The sequence below is a fragment of the Antennarius striatus genome, chromosome 17 (genome assembly GCF_040054535.1).
Source record: "Antennarius striatus isolate MH-2024 chromosome 17, ASM4005453v1, whole genome shotgun sequence".
Lineage (NCBI taxonomy): Eukaryota > Metazoa > Chordata > Actinopteri > Lophiiformes > Antennariidae > Antennarius > Antennarius striatus.
In genome coordinates, this window is record NC_090792.1 from 16,252,491 (window position 1) to 16,276,369 (window position 23,879).

Below are 23,879 nucleotides of genomic sequence, written 5' to 3' on the forward strand. Positions count from 1 at the left end.
CCAGTGTAAATAAATCAGGTTACACTAAATAAAGGAGTGCCACTCCTGATTATGGAGACAGAAATTGTTTCTCATTGATGGTGATGATGATACTTTTAAAATGAACAAAAGTCGTTCTCATTCACATAAGTACACAGTATAATGAGGTGTATTTTGTAGTCTGTGATACTTTTTTGCATAATTTAATTTGTTAGTATTTAAGGTGTTTTCTGTTGTTCAACAGGTAAAATGAGAAACTCATGTCAGCAGCCCTTTTGAATTCAAGCCAACTGTTAACTTTTATTGTCTCTATATGCAGAAGCAACACAAATTGTGTTGCTGTAGTTACTTTCACACACAAATGCAGTGCTCTAGAGAATGAACAAACACACACAGGGCTTGTGGTTCTTGCTCACCTTTGGTCATGACAACTATTTTGCTTTGCTGTTGAGTAATTAAGCCACAATTTTCCACAACCTTCTAGCATGTACTCATCGGTTCATAAATTAAAGCTTATTCTACAGGTTACAGCACAGGAAGTAGCACTGTGCCCAGAAGAGGTATGTGTTTCACTTCCTATTAAATATTGCTCTTGTATGGTCTGCTAAACGTGAGCCACATTTCTAGCACAGAACAGCTTGTACTGGGCAGAACAGTTTCTTCATTGCAATGAAATTAATTTAAAAACAACAAACGGAGCACAACAGCAGTAGACATGGGCGGTCTGTGGCACCCCTCCACTTGACACATATGCCCCTGTTCACTACATAGTAATTACTCTAACATGTGTGACGCTGCCCGTGTTGTTGGATTCATAAACCTTGATCGTGGCGCTTCACACTGTAACTGAACGGAAACATCAGTGTGCTAAATTGAGTGTGGCAACATGCATTACAGGTTTAATTCAGACTCACGTGGGCTTTAACACACCCGCTTTACCATAATCTGACCGATTAAGCACACAGTCATCATCACGACTTGTCATTAAACATGACTAAAGCAATTCAAGTTTTTTTCAAGTTCAAACGAGCCCTGCAGATATTTTCTTTCTCAGAATGAGGTTGTTTATATGACACCCCATTCCTGCATTCTTTTACAGTACATTGGTTATCTTTTTTTGTCTTATCCCATTTTGTGATTGTGTAGTTCACAGCATCCTTGTGCTACACCAACAGTAGCACCAGTGCTTTTATTTGTTAAACAGACTGTGCAAGTCAGATATCAGTAAAGAACGAGTAAGGAGGGAGCTCTAGTAACGGTCCAAGGGCAAAAAGAACTTGCCTACAGTGGAGTGGAGTGGAGATCATCGTCTACCCTGTGTCAGGAGACAGATTAAGGAAGAGGTTATACTAGTAGCGGATGATGAGATGGAAACAAATAGGAAGCCAAGGTTCCTTAATGTAAACTTTGACAGCCACTGTACAGGTAGGACACTGAATGTGCTCAGTAAGAGGTTTGAAAGGTATAAATACTTATGTTAAAGTATTAGCAGTGATCCTAGTGTATCTAATCTTAAGTACAGGGTACATGACCTGCTATTCTACGGAAAATGTTGTAGGCTTAACATAGTACAAATAGTGTGTATGCTCATTACACACAGAAGTCCTCCTTCGAGTTGGAAACAGTCTGACAGATATACAGTAAAAGAGACATTACCAGCATTTTCTCTCCTGCTGCTCCGCATTGAATTCAGATGAAACTGTGCCTGTGTAGTTCTATGGGGGGGGACACCACAAATTAAAAGCTGAGAGATGTGCTGTGGGATGGCAGACGGGCTGGAACAGTGTACAGTAGACTGCTATGTGGGGAACAACAGACTTGAAAGAGAGACGGTGGCCTGTCTTCAATCGAGCTAGAGGAATAGGGAATGTGCAAGCAATTAGCAGGAATCCCCTTGCACTGTTTGCCCCCCCCTCCCTTTATGAAAATCGAGGCAGCCAATTTCCTCAGCGAGTGGTTGACTGGTGTGTGTGTTTAGTGGAACAACACCCTCAGTCATTCACTGACTCACAAAGTCATCCACAGCCTGCCTCGCTCACTGAGCATCCGCACAAACACCCAAACATGCAGAGCATCCCTGTTGCAGCACCTGAGTGTCATCCTATACCTGAGAAACAGGAAAGAAAGATGGAAATGAAGTATGTGAAAAATGGAAAATAAGATGTAAATGGATCGAGGGAGGACAGACAAGAGAAAGAAAGAGTAAGAAAATAATGAAGCACCGAGGATGACAGGGTTTAAATCAGAGCATGTTCCAGCGCTACCCTCAGTCACGATGCCTTGTCTCACCGTGCTGCAGACAGGGCCGGACTCATCCGTGAACTCACAGTAGCCAGCTCCCTCTAACTATCAATCCCTCTCAGGTGAAAAGACCACAGGATTACTGTGGAGCTTTTCCATCCACAGACATAACACCAAGGACAGCTCTGGCATTCACACACAAAACATACTGAGAAACAGAATGCCGCAGAATGGGTGTTTGTAAACTAGACAGTTCTTCTACATAAATGACATTGAGAGAAAACCTGACGTGTTAAATGTTGTTCTTGGGTTGAGGAGTGTTGCATATCAGTGAAGTTGCAATGGTATGAAACATTCATGTGCTACTTATTGCAATCGATCCAGTTATTTTTGTTAAAACTGTTTTTGAACACACAAAAGCCTGAGCAAACTTAGCATGTCTGCATATATGTACAGTACAGTAAAACAAACAAAATACAAACAAACAAAAGTCTAGAGTTTTTTTTCCAATATTTACTATAGAAACTCAACCTGTAAATATGAACAACATAGGAATATAGACATAGAAATATTTTCCAACGTCATTGCAGCATCTGAAATAAGTAATGTCAAGGATAAAAGATGTGCTAGGGGAGTGTATCGTGGAGACATTTCCAATTCAATTTGAATATTCTGACATTAATAGTTTTAATAATTATTTTTTTGCCACACACTTGTCAAAAGCATAGCGAAGTGCTGCAAACATGTGGCTCCACTGAGTCTGAATAGGGACAGTTTTTTTTGTTGTTAATGTGATTCCACATATTTCAAGGTTATGTGGATAAAACATCCATCACATAATTTGGTGTTTACCTGAGATTCCTGTCTGGAGGGCATTACAGAAATGCCAAAACTGAAAGGTGTTCGTGGACAGAACTACACGTGTCAAAATACTGTACACATGTATTTATATTTGACTAAAATAAGTAAATAACTGATGTGAGTGTCATTATATCTTTCTCAGGTTGTTCATAGTAAGAAAAGAATGTGACATTAGATGGTAAGACAACTATTGGAAGGCAGTTGGTGTCAGGTGAAACTGAGAAGTAAGTGGCAAATTGCTGTGAATTGGTGTGACTGTCAACGTGTTTGACGACGAGCAAAGACTTGTCCTGATGGAACTGGGATGAACGTGACTGTGACCTTGTGTGGTTTGGTCAGTGTAGGATTCATGCCTTTTCATGTTTTCTCACATATATCATCAATACCAGATTTAACTGCATGTCCTCGGTGTGGCTGCCTTTCAACAGCTCTGCAGTCGCTGCCCAAATAGTCTCCGTAGAAGCCTGAGCAATCAATCCGTTCAGTGTTGGCTGCTTGTCTGGGACAAGATTACAGAGGAATCCCCTCACCTCCTGCTCTTCGAGAAGCTTTCGCTGGCCAGAGTGATGTGGATCTGCCCTCACCCAGTGATGAAAAGGATAGGTTAGGAAATATAAGCAGCTGCACCATGTCACAGGGAGCCTGGGAGTTCTTTTGCACATAGGATATGATCAGAGATATTTTGGAGAGTTTGGCACTCACCCAGGATGTTAGGGTGAGGTGTAGTGCCTGCAACAGCTTGTGAAGTCATTGCTACCGAAGGGTACTTGAAGTTCAAATTTCTACTCCTTACCTGGGAGGAGTTGTTGTACAGTTCCAGTGCAGCATTATTTCATTTTGAATGTTTGTGCAGATTGTTTTTCTTCTCTTTGTTAATAAATTTCTCTATCTTGGTGAAGAAAAGACGTTGCTTTTTGTTTTGACTTGTTATTCTCAAAATGCACCTCATGCAAAGATAATTTGCCAACCTTCTTGTCTTATAAACAATCCTGCACAATGACTTCCATCAGATTTAATTTGCTGTGAGTCTGAAAGCATGAATGGTAGAAATGAATCAAAGTCGTTATTTTTTTCAAACCTGGGAAAACAAAAGGCGTCTGCATGTTTTCTGACCTAACTTTATTCTCCAGCATACCCCTCTGCCACCTGGGAATGGCCATGTAAAAACGTACTGTAAACTGCACTTTACAGTGTGTGTGTAATTAGCGTGATGACTGAAGTTCTTTAAAATTCATGTGGAATAACACAAAGAAAATAAATACCAAATGTGGGCTTGCTGTTTAAAATGTGTGTTTTGGGCAAGCAGCTCTTCCCAGATCCGAGGATCGGGAGGAATTCCCTCTCTGCCTGGGCTCTCTCAGAGACCACAGCTCCACAGAGGATGAGTACCAAGAAAGCCTTTGGGCACAATTAGCCAACAAAAGGCATAGACTCCTCCTCGGTCCCGGCCCAGTCCTCGTAGATTCCCCTACAAACGCAGCAGGCCCACCTTTTAATCTCTCGCCCTCTTAACTTCTCCGCCTCAACTCTGACTTAAATTCCAGGGTTTGTCCCTCCGCGGGCTGGTGGCATCTGTTTTGCATGTACCTGCCCTGCAGCAGGGCTTTTAATACAATGAGCGTATAGTCTGGGTTAATGAGTAATTCTTACCAATAAAGTTATCCACAACTTCTCATGTGGTGTTGAAGGTCTTTCCCTCCAAGTTGATTAAAATGCCTTAACAGCAGCAGGAACAGTCTTTAAGCAACATATGTGATTAAACAAAGGTCAATCAGTGGTGGTGTCCATCTCTGTCGGTGCAACCCTTTATTATTATTAGTTCTGTGCTACCATAAGAAGTTTGCAAAAATGTTGTATACTGTTGTATACAACATTTTTCCAAACTTAGTTAATATAACAGTTGTTCCTTCCATTATGTGCCCTGTGAGTGCCATCAAAAACACTTTTTAACAATGGACATCTTGATATTCTATTCTTCTTACCTGTCTTGGCTGAAAATAGACACCAACAAATGCACTTCTTACCGCTCTTTGACTAACTGCACACAGCTGATTTATTATTTAGTCTTTTTTAAAAATGAAAGCATGTATTTGTGGCCTGCTTTTAAAGATTTACATCTCAGGTAGGAGTGTCATAGAGTGTGGAAGTTGGAAAGTGTTATTACCTGTATATACTGTATGTATTTATTTTATCAATTTATTAAACTGAGAAGGCAACTGAGAGCAAGCGGTGCTTTACAATGATACCCTGATAACATCATATAAAATACAATGCAAATAAAAGTTACGATATAGAGTATGTACTGTAAAATAAGAAAATTAGAGTAAAATAGGAAAACTATAGCATAACGCACACACAATGAAGGTAAAGGTTCCCAGTGTCATTACTGATTTGGTGATGATATGATAATGATGGAGATGGCTCTACATGCAGGGAGTATTTTTGATCATCCAAATAACCACTGAGAAGAATTTGACCGTCAAAGGTCAAGGTTACCATGGCCTTGTTTCCCTCCCAGGAACCAGACGAACAGGGATTGAAACGGTTAAAATACAAAATGTTTAGTGACCCTGCACCATGGAAACTATCTTGTTGTGCTGCCCTCAGTGCAGATTGAGTTTGTTTAAAAGATGCTTGTTGCTATGTCTAATAGTGATGCTATATATTGTGGCTTGTGATAATGGCCATGTTACCAGATATATTAAACATACCGGCTGATTGCCATTGCGTGTTTTGATTTACAGTGAAAGTTTCTGGGGTGACTCTCTCTGGTAATGATGTGTCAGTAAGAAGGAAAACGCTTTGTCAAAACCAAATAATTCTGTCATAAATGTTCGACTGCGACTGCAGTACCCTTGAAGGTCACTCACATGGAGAAGGATGGCAGTGTGACATAGGGTTGCATTTAATCCTGGCTCCATCTCTCCCTCACATCACCTAACTGTAATGTATATATTTTTTCTTTCTACTCTTCAAACTATTGGACTACCTGCTGCTTTTAAAGAAGATTAGGGGTGATGGTCATTATTTAAGCTCAATCCTGCTGTTTCTGTTCCTGTTCTAAAATATATGTTGTATCTCACTAGCGTTTTCTTGAGTTGACCATGCCACACCAGGATTTTGCTAGTGCACATTTTGACCAAAACAACAAAAACAAAAAAATAAATAAATATGCACATGCATACTCCACACCTTACACTTTCTCTTAACCCAATTATCCCTTAAGGCCTTGTAAAGATACCATTTCCTTCTGAGGGAATATAGTCATGTTACCTTTACTGTTTACACATGGTTCAAATGTGTGACACAAAGTAAATGGAACAGTCGGTTGGTGTTAGACTTGTAGCCCACAGAGGTATTTGTGGCTACATAAATCAAAGAAACAATTACATTTTTACCCATGAAAATGCCCTCTGTTGATGTCAAATGGGTTTTTTCTGCCATGTCGAGCCTCACCGTTTGTTGAACTTATGCACAAACCACAATTGCTGCAACGACGACAGGCAGTTGCCTGCCATTTTTTTTTGCAGATTCGTCACATCAGATGAAGATTTTGGGTTCATTTGGAAGAAAGGGTTTGTCATGTGGCACGTACTAACACTGCATCAAGTGATGAGCAGAGCAGCTGTTGCCTCGCTAGTGGAGATGTGACATGTAAACTCGGCTGACTGACAGATATTTCCCTAACGTATATGTTGGGCAATGATGAAAGGACTGATTTAAAGTAGGAGATGCTGCACCCACACATGCACACAGTGCATTACTGAAGTGAGATGTTTGTCTGACACTCTTACCGGTTCTGACTTCCTGCAGCAAGTAGACATTTCCCTCTTTCTATAGAGTTATCATACATTTGTATTTTGTGTGCATTTTGTCCAGCATTAAAATTTGTCTTCCTGGAAGAGATGACTCAACTGTTTGTGAAGTGTAAATTAAAAAGTGAATTTAAATGTTCTAATATGGGCAAGGTAAATTTCTCTTTAAATTTCTCACTTGTAGTAATGAGATAACTTCTATGTTTGTAATGAAGTAGACACTGAAATAAAGCACAAAAATAGGATTCCATTTTTGTATTTCATCGGTGATGCATGTGCACAAGCCTGTTATACAGCCATCTTATAGCCACGCACAAATTCACTACCTTAATTTCACCATGTGCATCAATCCTTCTTCTAAAAGTCTTTCAGTTCAAACTCCATTGAAATAAATTGTACAAAATCATAAATTGTGTTGCATCAGCAAAGCTTACTCACACGACCATGCATCATTATACACTCTGCTTCCCTCATTAGTGGGCAGCATAGGTGCACCGCTATATAACAAGCTTAGTGTCTATCCAACTAGAGGAGCACTTGGAGACCAATTTACTGAGCCATGGCCAATAGCAGGCGACTCATTTCTGGTATGTAATGACAAAATATGTACACAAAAAAAAGTTTAAGTGTCAGAATCACCTTTCACACATCGCTTATAACCCACTAGAAGTGTGGGGTGCTATCTGCAGAGAACCTGGGTCTGTCCACCATGAGGGAATCAGAAAACATCTTTATTTTTCTGATTCACGGCTGTGATGTTATGATGGCACTGTAAACTGTAATCCACTAAAACCATGACTGCTGTCTGCAGCTGACATAAAGAAGCCAACCGACTCTTTCTATGCCTGTAAAGAATAATCATATTGTGATACAGATCTGACAACCAGTATGTCTTCCTTTGTGGGGGTAGTAATGGTAAGAGTCAGCAAGGTACCTGTGAAACCGTGAGAACAGGGCTGGGCAACAAATTGAATGAAAGTGTTTAGGAATCAGAAATGACATTCTTAAAACAAGAGTAAGACAAGAAGTTTGTTAAAAAAACCTGAATGGAACTCAATGCAGTAAGCAGGAAGCTGTATTTAAGTATAGAAGTGAGGTACACCAGTTATTCTACCTAAAAGTTTGTGTCATTAGTTAGCATTGTGGTTTGTTTCAGAAACAGAACGTTGATCATAGAAAAACATTGTGCAAAAAAACAATCATGAAACCCACTTGAAATGCTTTCAAAAGGCATGTGAGAGTGGGTCTTATTTACTTTGTCATGTTTGATGTAAAAAAAGAGAATTTGTTAGATGTTATCCATATTTGCTCTAGATAAACGTGAACATTGGATGCACTCCACACTTTGACATGAGCACCTTTCATGTGTCCCAGTAATTCATTCATACTGCCGACCCCAGCTCTGGGAAGTAACGCAAAAGTTGTGTCAGATCAGACATTTGAAAGTTGTAGTATCAACATTCATCTCCCTATGACATTATACAAGTTTGATTATGTTGGATTTGATTCATTTAAAATAGGCTGTAATTTAAAGTTATGTCTGATTAAGAAATTAAGTTTGTGCTTGAAAAATGAAAAAAACTGCATACCACTGAAGTTGGGGTCACATCTTGAGTGATGCTGTAAATACCATCATCGGGTTGGCAGTGATGAAAACTAAACGCTAATGTTGCAAGAGAGTGGGATCAGGAACGGAGAAACACAAACCCTTACTTGTTTTAGTTTGCATGTCACTGCATGCATCTGTGATGATGTAATTGTGACTTGTGCACAGAGCTGAGTTCCTTCTCTGGTTATATTAGTGATTGGTACTGGTGCTACTGCCTGCATACACGTGCATTCACACAAATGCATTGCTGCAACAGCTGTTAATTCACAAGTATTTTCTTTATAATCTATTCTGTCATGTTTGTGTGTGTGTCTGTGTGTGTATGAGTGTGCATTGAGATAGATGGGTAGACAAACTACTGCAGGAAATCTTTCTTCCAACTAGACTCATTAGTTTTTATTGAGTCTGTTTCCAGGCCAGGGACATTTACAAATGAATTAGTGTGAGAAGTTTTACTTCCATCAGGAGAGACGAGTGATTAGGCCAAAAAAATTAATGTTTATTAAGACAGTTGAGTAATGATGATTAAGAATTGATGGAAAGTCATGGCTCAGCCTCAGTGGGAAGGTTTGGTAACTGAGGTTTGTCTGTCCCGAGCAGCTGGAAGCTAGACCCCCCCTGTAGTCTGGACAGTGGTGTTTGTGGTGGTGGCTGATGACTCCCCAGAGGCTAGAGAGCTTGAGGAAACTGATGAATCAGCAAAGACCTGCAGTTGCAGGGAGGTAAAGGGTGGCAGAGGTGGAGAGAGGAACAGCTGCAGATATAGAAACTGCTCTTGTAAAGAGCTGATGTGATGATTGACAGCCCCAAACATTAATAGCAATGGATATTGAGTGAGCATGCAAGAGAGAGTGACTGGCAGGATAAAAAAATAATAAGCTACAACTACAATAGTCTTTCTGACTAAACCTTTTTTAGAGCTCTATTTTATTCCACTTCAGCTTTTATTCTAAAACCAAGCTATGTTTTGATTTGTTTTTGCTTTTCATTTTTAAACATTAAGTCTCAATCATTTAAGACTTTTCTTCTCAAGTAAACATACTTTGAATGCATTAACTATCCTCTCATATCTTTAACTGTGTCTGAAAGTAACATTTTTTAAGTCTAATCCCCACATCATACATCAGATTATTGTCATGTTTCATTTTAGAGCAGCTGAAATCACCACATCCATTTATGGGAATATACTCAAATCATTATTCTTTCTTGTTTTACAGGTTTAAATGTAAGATATATGTCCCTTGAAGGTGTAGCATCTGTGTAAAATATGGCAAACCGGCCTGTTGCTAAAAGACCATGAGAGCGTGAGCTGGGAAATGGTCCTAAAACAAAACCTTTAGGCCAACTCATTTCCTGTTTGGGCTTTTTACATTGAGAGCAAAGCTCTTTATTTGGTCGTAAAGCAAAGCATGGTGGCTCACAACAAAGTTCCCAATGCATCTTTCTTGATCTCACAAAGTCAGAACATGGATAACGTACAGTCCCCTACAATCCTTTCAAATCTTTCTTTGTATCTGTCAGTGTTAAACAGCGCGGTGGAAGCAGAGCACATGAATCTTCATGATGCTTCACTGAGAGGAAGGAGCTAAACGTCCAGAGGAAGCTGACAAAAACAAACACATAGACATACACAATTGTTTCATACCTTTTTCCAGATGTGAAACATCCTACACTAAGAATAAATATCAATATCATGTTAGTTATGTTTGTTTAAAGTGTTTATCTTGTATTGTTCCATTATATTCGCTAAAATTTGGCTATCCAAGACATTTATAATTTTTTATAATGCAATTTATTTTTAAACTGTCAGAAAGGTGACATGTTGTTTCACGGTTGTGTGCTTTTCTGTTTATTTCAGTCAGAATTTAAAGAATATAAAATGAAGCAGCTACTACAAATCTTTGAATAAATATTATTGATTTAATACTGATGGTCTTTTTTATCTTACTTCACATGATCTGGCCTGACTCCATCTCAGAAACACACACAACACCCCCCACTCCCAATACACACACTAGGTCTTTATTTTGTTTTTGGATTTCTCGTACATGTTGCTGCTTTTGAGCTTTGGAGTAATTTGGCACCTTAATCATCGGATTAATTGATAATGAATATGATCATTAGTTGCAGCTATTATATTTTTGGAAGCTGCTTCTTTGTTTTCTCAGAGGCTGCATCTGGGAATCTCCTGTGAATCCACCATAAAAAATTTTCATAGACTTAATTATTTATCCAATCGAGGGAAGATAGAATTGCCTGCCCTATTTTACAATACCTCACGAGACAAATTGTGATTGTAATTTGATTCCTATTTTCTCACATGGAGAGAAGTGATTCGTTTAATATCGTCTTAATATCAAGAATGCAGATAAGTTGAAGCATCTATGTGGTTGTCCAATTTGCAGAATTAAATACAAATAGAGGGCCAATGCCAGAGACCTAAAACTACACCAAGGTTCATCAGGATTTATGCTTTTCAAGTGCACATACTTCCCATTATGGTGAATGTAATGCTTCAGGAATACCTTATAAGGAAACTTAGTATTTAGTATAAATATCCAATCGGAAAAGAAGCTGCACTCACTAAAACTTTGTGTAATCGTTTCACAGAACACTTTTGGCCATCAAGTGTTCCAATTATGATAATGTTTCCCATAGAAGTCTAATAGGGTGAAATTATGAAGTGATACCATTTTCTGTACTCATTATGTAATGCCATAGTTCAAGAACTTTGTGACCACATTTAACATGTGGTTGAATACTGATTTGCTGAGTTTCTGTTGTTCTTGAAACTGTTGGGGTTTTTTAAAAATTTTTTTTACAATGAATAACAAATTGCAGATTAATTCATATTGAAAATGGTCATTAGCCATATTTATTTGTGGTGAAACACATATTTTTAATTCCAGTATATGAAAAAATACTGTAATACTATAAATTTTGTTCAGTAAGTGTTTTTCAGTTCGATTTGTGATGTATTACTATTGCGAATTTCCCCACTGTGGGACTAATAAAGGTCTAGTTTATCTTATTCACTAATTAAAGTAATACTAAACCAAGTAAATTTCTGTATATCCGTTCAGCTCAAACTGCTTCCACTTTGAAAGGTGCAAGAGTTCTGTGTATATTAAAGACTTAAAAACAATATCTGTTGGTATTCCTAATTTTAATTCTAATTTGTATGAGACTGTTCTTTGTAGGGAGTAGTGGCTCAGCATGGCAGACATGTGATTGAAATGTCAGCATACAGTAGATAAGCCTCATAGTTTCACCAAATGTCATTAAAGAATTACCAGCTGCAATTAAGAATGCCCTCTGAGGGCCTCATGCAATAAGGCCTCTGACATTTAAATCTTTTTCCTCAAAGTTTCCAGACTGGAGGTCTTCTAGGTTGCTGCATTGTGCTTTTAGATCATTTAATTCCATTTTATTTGATTTGATTTCAAAGGTGTTTTTTTCTGCTTACACGGATAAGGTAATGTGACAAACTGTCATCATGCAACCAAAATAATCAGCAATGAAACAGCTGCTTCTATTTAGTTCTTTTAAAATATACCTTTTTGTAATAAAAATGAAGCTGGAGCCAAGAGATAGGTGTTAATTTGTTAAAGTTATGAATGATTGAAGGGTTTTATCTAGGACTATTTTCTGACTGTTAGCTGTGAATTCTTGGCTGCTGACTGTATCTTCATATTCACAACAAAAACGTAAGAATGGCACCGATCTTCTCATCAAACATCAAAGAGAGCAAATTAGTGTATTTCCCACAATGCCAAACTATTCCATTAAATTTTTCTGCATTCCTCAGGGTTTAGAAATTGGATTAAAAAAACCACACACACATGAAAATCAACAAGAGCTTCAGAGGAACACTTAATAGGAAAAGACTAAATGCAAATATCTTTTACCGACCCAAGCACATACATTACTTGTATGGACTGAAAAGCTAATTGTTTTGGAAGGAGATTAATCCCAGTTTTTATTTATCCTGTTTTTCTTCTCTCAGTTTAACCCCAAAGTTGAGGGACAGTTTTGTACATTTAAAACAGCGTAATGAATTCCTCTTATAGATTTCATTGTAAACTTTTCAAAGGAAAGATATTTACTCATCCTAAACTGGGAGATTACGGAATACAGTACATGATCATTGTTTATGGATATGCTTGTGGAGCCGAGTGAGGTGTTTTTACCACTTCTTTCATCCCGTCTGTCCCTCTCTCTGTCATTGCTGTGATTCCAGCGGTCTTGTCAGGGAAATACCTGCGAGACACGCCGATGATCGTCTGTTATAGAACGAATGTGTACAGATATCCGCTTAGTTCTCAAGAAGAGCGTTAAACCCCCCTCCTCCAGCCCACAATTTCTCAGGAACCTTTAAAGTATCCTCTCTCCATATCTGTCTCGTCTCTTTGGTCCATCCGCACGCTGCACACATCCACAGGGCCACGTGACGAGCTCTCTGAAATGTTGTACTCTAAATTCCCTCTCTGTGTATTTGCAGCGGAGCTCTTCTCCAGATTAAGTTTAATTCCAAAATGAGATATCCACCATTTTAAAAAAACGCTGTGTCCGTCCATGGCATAGCGATTTCTTGTCTGGAAGCAAAAAACTCACTGTGGATTATCACTAAAGATACGAGCAAAGTCAAGACTCTTGCTGGTGAAAGGAGCGTTTACTGCTTACAGTCACAGCCTGTTAATATTTCCTCCACATAATGAGCATAGCAGGAATGATGACTTGACGTTTCTCTGATTTCCCCAAATGGAATCGTTTGTCTTATTGTCTGGTTGAACTCCAGCGTTGTCCATTTTGCGCTCAGTGTCTTTGACAGCCGTGGCCCCATTAGGAGGGAACGTTTTAATTAACTAGAATGTATTACACACTAAATTGTCTGCTTGCTATTTACTAGCTGATTTTATTTACCTCAAATCTTTACAAATCTCTGTCAAGGTGATTGAGTTGAGGCAAATTTTGCAGCTCTCGAATTTAGATTGTTCATCACAGCAACAGGTCAAAAAGCAAAGTCAGTCTTTCATCTGTTGCAGTTTTTTTAGGGAGATTTAAATCATAAAAATAATAAGCACATCATTACACGCAACAGATTACAGTAGGTGGCAGGAACAAAGCTCTAGAATCGCAAGACATATCTGACATACTGGAGCCAGAAATAACATCGCTAAATTATATCATCAGTGGAATCAAACACACTTTGTTCACCTGACAGATGTGTTGAAGTAACAAAGAGCTCTTGAGGTTATAGAAATTATCATTTTAGGTAGCAAAGCAGGAAATACTCAGCTGTAAACGCACATATGTCACATGGAAATGAGGAATGGTCGGGTCGTAAAAACATTCAGCTGGTAAGCCGCTACTTTTTTCCAACAAAAATGTTTCGACTTCATCCAGCCAAACCCAAGCCATAAAAATGCTTCAGATCTGTAATAGTAGATAATAGTAAATGCTGCTGTGTTGCCAATGGGAGTGTGTGCTCTGGAGGTTGTGTATAACTTTTGAAAAAAGGACCTCAAGAAAAGCTCCCTAAACTTAAAAACTCCTAACGGTTTTAACGCCTTATACTTTTCAGTAGGTGGTCTTCATTACGCTAACGGCTCCTCGCATCTCCTCATTGGTTGTGAGCTCCTTCAAGAGTGGATGAGAGAGAGAGATGCAAGTTGAAAGAAAGGAGTCAGGGGAGTGAGGAGTCTCCTTACTCATAACTCCTCGTCCCCTCATCTCCTCGTCTCCTCCTGTTATCCTCTGGGTGTATTTGAGGGATCATGAGATCCTCCGTGATAACAGAGCAGAAATGATTTTCAGGTCACCGGAAGAGAGGACACCACGGAGCCCAAGTTAGCATAATGAAAAATGTCATTAGCAGGCATTGTCATGTATCCTAATGGCCATTTGGGGGCAGATATTTTAATCACGAGTGAAGGAATATATGAATAAATAACATTTCTAAAGTTTCTTCTTGGTCCCATTACAAGCTTCATATTTAAATTCAAAAGTTTTTCCCTTCCTGAACATCTTCACAAAATGACTAACAGAGCTCTCAGTTTGGCTTGTATTTATATTTATATTTGTAATCATTTCTCATGCCAAAAATTACTCGCAAATAGTGCCATTTCAAAAATGAAAATGTCTCCCAGCAGGTCCCATTCCGTTTCACCTCAGTGATTACTGTCTTTTTCTGTCTGGCTCTCTCCTGCAGAGGCGCCTCCCTCTGGGATGTCCAAGAATGGATACTTCTTTCAAGAAATGGGTGAGTCTGAATCCCCACAAGGATCAGTGAAGGCACACTACAACACATCTTCATCCTCATCAACTTTTCCACAACAGAACAAACATTAACAAGGAGTTTGAGTTTGATTGTCTCATCATGTTTTTTGAGGGTTTTTTTTTTTTTTAAATGTTGCCAATAATGTGCTTTGTAAAATAATAAGGTTGTGAATTAAAGATCACAGCTGGAGGTCAGACACATAAAATTCTCTCGGCTCTGACACTCCACTGCATTTGGATATAAATAATGAACTTTTCGCCAGCTGTTATGATAACTGCAGTTTCATTACCTTCAAGCCAAGGAGAGGAACCCAATTAGTATGTGCAGCACAAGCGGTCGGGACAGAATATGCTTGCATTGGGTCCCCCTGTCTCCCCCAGCCAATTATTCCCCTCCTGCAACACGCTGAACCCACTCAACAGAATCGCAGAAGGTCCCCCTGCTGCAGATGAACAGAACCGTCTTTATTAGGAAATCTTTTATTAGGATATTAATGCAAATAAATTATTATTTGCAACTAAGTATTACCCCCCATTGTCATCTCAGATGTTCATTAGAAAAGGTTGGTCTTAAGGTTTACTGCTCTCTAAACGGACCTGGTTACCAAATACTGTGAACCGGTTGAAAGATGTTTGTCATTTGCATTTCTGTTGCAATATTCTGATAAGTAGAAAAAAAAATGCTGAATCACTAAAAGTCTACAACATGATGGGTTCTTCCCTATCCCAGTTTTCTGCAAGCTAGTATAAAGTTGCACCAAAGGGATTGTTTCTGTGGATTTCTGGAGTGAGTGGACTGATGACATCGCAGACATTTTAAATGATCTACTATTCTATCACAGCACAAAATAAAAACACAAGTGGAAATCCCAGCATGCATCAGAACAGCACCTATTCTAAGTGGAATGCCAAGATTGTACATAGGTTTTGAGCTTCTTGCTGTGACATGTTGAAATGTCTGAAGTGGAGATCCCTGAGGAAATCATTTGGCAGGCGATAAGCCGTGTAGACCCAGATGTGTCATATCTTGCCATCTTTTTGGGTTTAGTACCGACAACCTAAACAGCTACCACACTACTCCCATCATCATTGTGTAGAGGCATTACATGTTGTGCATTTTTGGATTGTGTGTTCATTATTCTGTCCATTCCAAGAACTATAGAATGAATTTGTGAGAATTTCGACAAAGTTTACTTTGAAGACTTTTTGCACACAAAGCCTCTCATGGGTCAAATCATTAAGTTATGACAATTGTATCATCTTCAATTTTGTTTGTCTACCCAAAGATAAGATGATTTATGATTTTTTTGTATAAATAAATAATTAAAACCACATGACAGATTAATCTGTATGTTGCTCCATTACATTAGAATGACAGCAGTTGTGTCCTCTTCAAGTTATTCTTAGAAAACAAGACATAAAATTTTAAAGCATGTTTAATGATGCAAGCATCACCTCTCGTTGCCGTTTGTTTCTGTGTGTCACAGTTTCAAACGCATCTCAAAGGCTGCTGCAGAACACTGCATTCCCTGTGGATCAAACAATCGATCAATCATTCAGTGTTTCCATATTAAACATCCATCCTCTTTGTCGCATGTCGGCTTTGACTAGACAATTTTGTATTCATAATATGCCAAAGTAATCCATATAAGGATTTTAAATGAAATCATCCCCAATTCCTGATCAGGAGTTATATTAAATTTGGAGTTAGACATGCAGAAATAAATAAATGAACATATAGCAAATGATTAAACTTTTCCTACAACTGATCCCATTATTAATTTCATTTGTAAATCGAAAGAGCACTCCCCCTGCTCTCCAGTCCGGGCTTTCTCTCAAGGTGATTTGAAAGTCAAAGCCCATCCGGTGTGTCTGCGGCGCAGATGGATGCATGCAGGGCTATGACACAGTAGTGTTCAAAGCATGTCAAGGGATGATCTTGATGCAGGACAAACTGAATCAACTGAAATCGGGGGCCCCTCACAGATAAGGTCAGCAGATTAAGAGCACGACGATGAGATATTGTTCTCGTCACATCAAGCTGATCACTGGATGATGTTTTGTAACCCGCCGCTGACTGTAGGATTGGATTTAAGGGGCTGCTGTGTCAGGAAGAGAGAATGGGATGAGTCATACCAACAAGCTCCAGGCTGGAGTCCTGTGATGCTTTCTACCAAACAAAATCCTTTCCATTACACCCTTAAAAAACATGCCCATGAGCCTGTCTATCTGCTGAATCATCAAATATTGTTCTTCATATCAAAACAATTGCTCAACATTATGATTTTTGACATTTTCTCTGTGACATTTAACTTTTTAGAATTATATTTTTTCTGCTTAGGGCTTTTAGTGCGTTAAAGTAATAACATGTCACGCAGGTAAAATACACAAACACTTGTTCTACTTGTTGTCCATTGAGTATAGACATACTGTAGCTCAGTCGTGACTTTCGCATTTCTTTTCATACTTTTAATTGTTTATGTAACTAACTAATGTATAATTACTTATGCACAGGTAGAGTATGCATGTCTATTGGTTGATTAAAAAATGTTTTAAGGGGTTTGGGGCTTTTTCACAAGACTGAAATGGATTAAAATGATTTTAGTTATTTTAAAAGGGGAAAATTAGTTTGAGATACGAGCAAATTGATTTGCAAGCTTGGTCATGGAACAAATTTAACTCTCAACATAATAATAAATTTTTTAAATTCCTTTTGTGTGAGTTTTTACTTGTCACCATGCTATCGTGTTTAAGACATAGAAAATACAAACTACTATGAAAATACATTTACAGGATCTATTTGAGCAAAACCTTTTGACAACCTCACAGGCATCTTAGAGCATCTGGTAAGACTTGGCATCCACTTAAAATGATGGCTGAGGTTCAGGAGGTGACCCTGTGTTGTTGTGTCCCCAGAGCAGCGGGAGGTGGAGCAGGAGGAGGCCAGCGAGGGCCGAGAGGAGGGACAGGACTCACCAATCGCCTGCGGAGATGACATCCACCTCTACGACAACCAAATCAGCCCTGGGCTAGGTCAGTGTACTGGGAGCCGGAGAGTTTAGAGGGAGGGAAGGAGTCAAGGAGAGGAGGGCTGTCGGGCTGCAAGTGTCTGGTTGGGATAAGGAGGAAAGACAAAACTCAATAACATGGTAGAAAGATGTACAGCCTCACTGAAGTTGCATTTAATTACCATGATGCCGTCATTTTGACGGTTTGACTCCATTTTGATGTGTGCAAATGATTAGTATTAGTTATTCATTGTTGCGTTTTGGGTGTAACAGGAATCACAAGAGTTGGTGTCATCTCCCATTCCCTTTAACATCCGGGGGTGCCTGCACTTGGCATGTTGCCATTTAAACAGCAGCTCTGAGGGACAGGTTTCTGGGACGAGGCCAGTGGACCATCTGTCTCCACCGTCTCTCCGTCCTCTGTCTCATCGACAGCTTCATATGATTCCATTTGAGCTAATGCACCAATGTCTCAGTCAGGAGAAGGAGGAGGGCTTCTGTAAGCCAAAGCCCGGAGGGAGAAAGACAGAGGTGATGAGATGAAGCAAACAAAAAGTGAGAAAGTCTGGTGGCTTGGAAATGTATATACTGTATACCTCGGAGGTGTTCACATTTAAATCTTTTTCTGGAGTTTAATCAGTGACTTTTTGACTTTAATGGCAATCATGTTTAAAGCCCCTAAAGTTGAAGTATTATTATGAAATAACAATAATAATATTAATAATAATAACTTTAAAAGTCATGTCATATTTCTAGTGGAAAAACTTGCCCAGATATATGGAGGCCAAAACTTCAGCCAGTAAATTTCCTCAGGTGTCTGACCGACATTACTATTTGTTGGTCCTGTCACTTCAACCCTTTTTTTGGGAGCTGTTTTAAGTCAAATGATGAGGTACATTCTTCAAGAGCAGTATGCCGCTTTGTAAAGCATCCTTCAAGAAAAAAGACAAAGAAGATGCCAGAAAATCCTCCGATAACGTGTGGAATGTAGCCTGCAGTCTGACGGGATCTGAGTCCATCCAAAGCCCGATGGCAGGTGTTGATTTGACAGACAGCTCCTCAGCTGCAGGTGCAGATGATTTTGACCCCATCGCCAGCAACCCCACAAGTCAACAGGTTACTGTTGCCATGGTAACAGTCACAGGTGCACCACAGGGAGAGATGGAAAGAGAGGGCGATGTGACAGGTGACCATGTCACTTGGGCTGATTTTCCATACATAGTAACACTTAAGGCATCTGGCAAAAAATAAAAAAAGGCTAGGCTAGGAACAAGTTTGAAGTAGAACACAACAGAAAAAGTCTCTCAAGTTGGACAGGTGAATGTCAGCTCCAAAAAATGAGCGTAAAATACTAGAGAGGCAGAGTGGAAGCATCACAACAGACCGGGTTATGTTGTCCATTTCTATTCCTATATAATGTGCATTCATGTAGATGTAGGGGTTGGGGTGTTTGGACCTTTATTATAATACTTTTAATGTGACAGTAATCATATCTTTATCAATAATGATAATTAAAATGTATTAAAATTAAATTTTTTTATTAAATATTGGTTTGAGAATAGTGGATTGAGATTATCGGATGAAAAGGTGCAGATGTTTATTATCATCATCGGTAACAGTGACAAAGGGATGTTTCTGCATCAGATAATAAAAAACTCTTCTAGTTTTAGATACATCAAGAAGAAGTACACACAAACTTCAACCTTAACTTAACAAGTGTGTGTTAATGCAACCGTCATAACAAATGTTTATCTGCCCACATGAAGCATAAATGTTCCCCGAAGATATAACAAAAAATAATCTAGTTAATAGGATGATTACAGTAACTACGACGACCACTGTCATCCCATTTCTAAACATGAATGCTTTGAATTTCAGACACTGTGTTCAGATAAACATTAGACACTGCAATGCACTAATATATATAATTTATGTTTGTTGCCGGATTACAGTGCATTATTCATCAACATTGCGGCAAAATGTTGATTAGTGTGTTTTTGTTTTCCTCCCAGCCCTTTTTCCTGGTCAGATTTTAACATCCATTACACCACTGCGTCATCAGCTGTTAGCATCCCTGTTTCTGCTTTTAATTTATGCCACTAATTATTACATTATTATGTTATTCTACATCAGCAGACCACTGTGGAATATGTTCTCCACGTCAAATCGATGCAAGGCACTGAGCGGGACTTTTAATCAAATTCTGTCTGAAAAGCAAATAGCTTCGTGATTTTATCAGACTCTGAGACAGCAGATCCCACCTAAATGTAATTATAAAGACATCCGTCCATTATAATTAATTAATTTCTCTCCCTATATTCAACAGTGGCTTCCTTCATGAAGAAGTGTAAGCAAGCCTTGGATGTCTTTATACTTCTGGTCGATAATCAGTAATTAATTTGTTAATCACAAGGTCCTAGAACACAGAGAGAGTGTTGTTTCTGGGGACTGGGAAAGGCACGGACGGCAGCAAAAATCCGCACATCGGACTAGGTGCAAACTGTCATCACAAACAAGCATTATTTATTCATATTTATTAAGCAAAGCATTCAGTAACAGCACTGAAATCAGCAGGGAAGGTGCTGTTTAAAGCACTGGCTCACTGTTTCCTTTCAGTCTGTGGATTCCGACATTGACGGACATGGACTGAGTTTTGAAAGCTCTATTTTCAGCCAAAACTAAAAAGCGAACTAAAGCCTAGCTCACAGCAATGATTCACAATGAGGAAAAACTGTATAAGAACCTGGCATACCATGGCTGCAGTTCGTAGATGTGTTAACTGGCCATCTCAGCTTGAGCCTTTACGGCTGGTGGCGTCACCTGCAACTCAGCTTTTCAAGTTCTCCAGTGACTGACTTTAGTATTTCAGACATGCAGCCTGTGCAGCCTGTTTCGGTACCCAATTATTTTATGTCCAAGTCAGCTGGTCGAGTCGCTTACACTTGACCTTCTACTGAAATGGCGGAAATTTGGACTGAAGAAAGAGGGCATCACATCATAGTTTTTGAGGATAAAATCTACGGTATCTGAAAGAGCTTGATTGCTGAACCTTTCCTTTGCTCTAAAACCATTCACCAACATTAAACGCGTATTAGCTACCTAGCATTTGTTGTTACTGTTTGTTTTACACTAGAAATTCAGCTGTATCAGTATGTTAGGTATATGTATATGCAGCCATGAGACTGCATCCCATGTCATCAAACCCGACAGGTTATCTAAAAGGGTTAAGCAAGTTCTGTTGTTCACTTCATTTTAGGACTTTGGAAAGACGAGTCCTAAAGTAAGGTATATCCCATTTCAAAAAACATTGGCTCACATGACACTCACAGCTCTTGCTTCATTTTTAAAATCAGATTAAAATGCACCAAAGTGAGACAAACATTCTATTCACAAGATGCTTTAATCGAAAATGTACAACCAATAATAAGACAAATAAATAGCATCCAGGAACACAGGTGCCAATTAGGGAACTCTTTGATCCTATTCTGGTAAAATCTGACACAGATTAAAAGCCTCCATGCAACTCTGGTGTTTCGTTTGATCTAAATTTTGTTTCTTGTATTTATAACATAGGAGCAGTCGAGACAAAATGGTGTGGAGGATATTCATTTTAATTTATGATTTAATTTTGGTCAGTGAAAGATAAAATCGGTCAAGATCATTTGTCTGTTTGTTGGCTGTGATACTTATTGTAGCCATTATAGATGCGTCATAATCTAAATAGTGAGTCAAAAATCATGTGTCATTCATTTCATAATGTCCTCTAGCTAATGTATGCATTCTGTGTCGGTGGTGTTGTGCAAATTGACTGTCAATTCTCTTTTTTAGGTAAAAATCTATTCTAATCGGCTAACGCAGATTATCACTGATTAAAATACTGTATATCTCCAGCCAAAAGAAAAAAACATGACAGTAATGTTGCATAACTTACTTACATAACTTTAAAACAATATCATGACAAAGGAGACTTAGGCCCAATCCCAATTCCTCTGTTAAACCCATCCCTTCATTTTCCAGCGCAGCTTGCTTTCGGACATGTTTTTCCAATCAGAGCCACGCAGACAGCAGTATGGATGCAGGTCATCAGTTGGGTGAGCAGGTAGAGGTAGTGATGGGAAATCACAGCTACTTAAAAACCGTCAAATTTGGAGAGTGTTTGTGGACGATGAATGAGGCTATTTGTAGAGCAGTGCCTGAACTAGTCTGCAGGTTTTGCTCTTTTTATGAAATGTTAGCATTCTGCATGGTAAACGTAGGTGTTGATGGAAGAGCTAAATCTTTGGCTTGTTAACTCATTGAGTGAACTTGGTGAATTGCACTCTTGTACATGTACACACAGCTCAGATAACTCAGAAAATCTTTCGTTTGTTGAGAATCAGCCGTTGACGAGTTTACTAAATATGCTGTCAGCTGGCAGCGCAAGGATGTTGTTCTGTTTTGCATTGTTTTGACATTACACTATCAATTCTTGGTAAAAACATTGTCAGTCCTTGTCAAACGCTCGACACGAATAGCATTGATTTCGTGATTACATTTCTCTCACTGCTGAACTCCGTTCTATTTCAATTCAATCAATTTGTCTGATTATTGGAAAGAGGGGGAAGTCATGAGGAAGCATAGGCGTCACTGATTTAATTGTTTTAGAGCAGAATGGTGTATGGTACTTCCTCTTGCACTTGGTTCAAGTTTTGCTCTTTAGATCCTGGAACATATGTTAGTATTGGACTAAGGACAGACTTGTTGCCCTTCCACTGCCTCCCAACTGCGTCCCACTCAGTGGTGCTTCTGTGAACTTGACCTTCATTCATTCAAATACTTTTTCAATCCCTTCCTCCATTGGTACAATGAGCCTGATCAGGACAACAGGTTTGACCTTGGTGGACCACATCATTATGTAAGGGACATGGAGGTACTCTCAAAGAACTGGAGTTATTTCATCTTGTTCCCTCTTGGTCAGAGAAAGTAGACTCGATGTTGTTTCGTTTTTATCCACCCACCCTGACAAAGTAGATGTTGGGTCCACTGGTGTTACTGGTTGAGAACTTTCAGCCAGTTTTCTTATGATCTGATTGTGCTGCCTTCAATCACAGTCCTGCATGAGTGCCGTCATACAGGTTGTTAGCATGCTTACATTGTTGGCATCGCAGAGTGAGCTGCTTTCTTTATTTCTGAACCTGCAGTGGAGATCAGGGACGTATGTCATAGATCGACCTGATTAGTAGGCTGAATCTTACTTGTGGGATGTTCCACAAGTCCGACCAGAGGAGATTCTGCTTAACAACTCTTTTCCAAGTTGACAGGTGTCTTTGTTCGACCCGTGACATAGCCTTGATTCTGTAGTGCTGTCTAATGTTAATGTGCATTTTTACTACACATTGACAGTAAAACCTCATATTTAACAATGATTAATAAGAAATAAAAATCTGTCTCTTTTGTATTTAACTTGTCTTTTTATCCATGATTTATGTAACACCTCCCTCTTCAAGGTCAGATTGCAGTCTGATTCTTGTGTCCACAGTGTTTTATTCTGACTGCAATAAAATTAGAAATTCTGGGAGATTTCTTGTAAATGTATTCTTTGTATTCTAAAAGTGAAAACGTACAAACATTTGATATTTTGAATTTTCGAATGCTGCACAGCCGTGTCCCAAGGTCATTTCTCCTGTATGGATGCAAGAGCTCCCCTTTTACTGCAACCAGCCATTCTTAGTCACTGCCATGCAATCCTTAATGACTGAAATAATACAATATCCCATCCTGAGATTACATAACACTTGTGGCAGACTGAATATAATTAACAGTTGTAGTGCCACATTGATCAAGCCTCCAAGTCTGGAAAGAAGCCTGTGTCACATTTTTTAACACGTACTCTCCCTAATCCCTGAACCCCCAAATTCTCCTGGATTACTTTAAGCCACCAGTATATTGAGACATACAGAGGTCATTAGACGAAGGTGATCACTGAGGAGAAGTAATCTTATATGAATATATGAATATCTCTTTACAGCTGCAGCCTGACAGCAATTAGAGCAGCGACTCCCTCTTTCCTGTGGGAGAGGATAAGCCCAGTCGTATGCTTTTTGATTG

The 23,879-nt window shown here is 39.0% G+C and overlaps 1 protein-coding gene across 5 annotated transcripts in view; it reads left to right on the forward strand.

The window, feature by feature from the left end:
• The window catches only part of slc4a11 (solute carrier family 4 member 11), an 82,630-nt gene that overhangs the window by 22,244 nt on the left and 36,507 nt on the right, over positions 1-23,879 (forward strand). For 3 of the 5 annotated variants that reach the window (XM_068338559.1, XM_068338555.1, XM_068338556.1), the window contains exons 2-3: positions 14,717-14,767; positions 17,701-17,817. In XM_068338559.1, the coding sequence (XP_068194660.1) occupies positions 14,717-14,767; positions 17,701-17,817 (168 nt within the window). The remainder of the gene's footprint in view (positions 1-14,716; positions 14,768-17,700; positions 17,818-23,879) is intronic. The other 2 variants (XM_068338558.1, XM_068338557.1) reach the window with 1 other exon arrangement.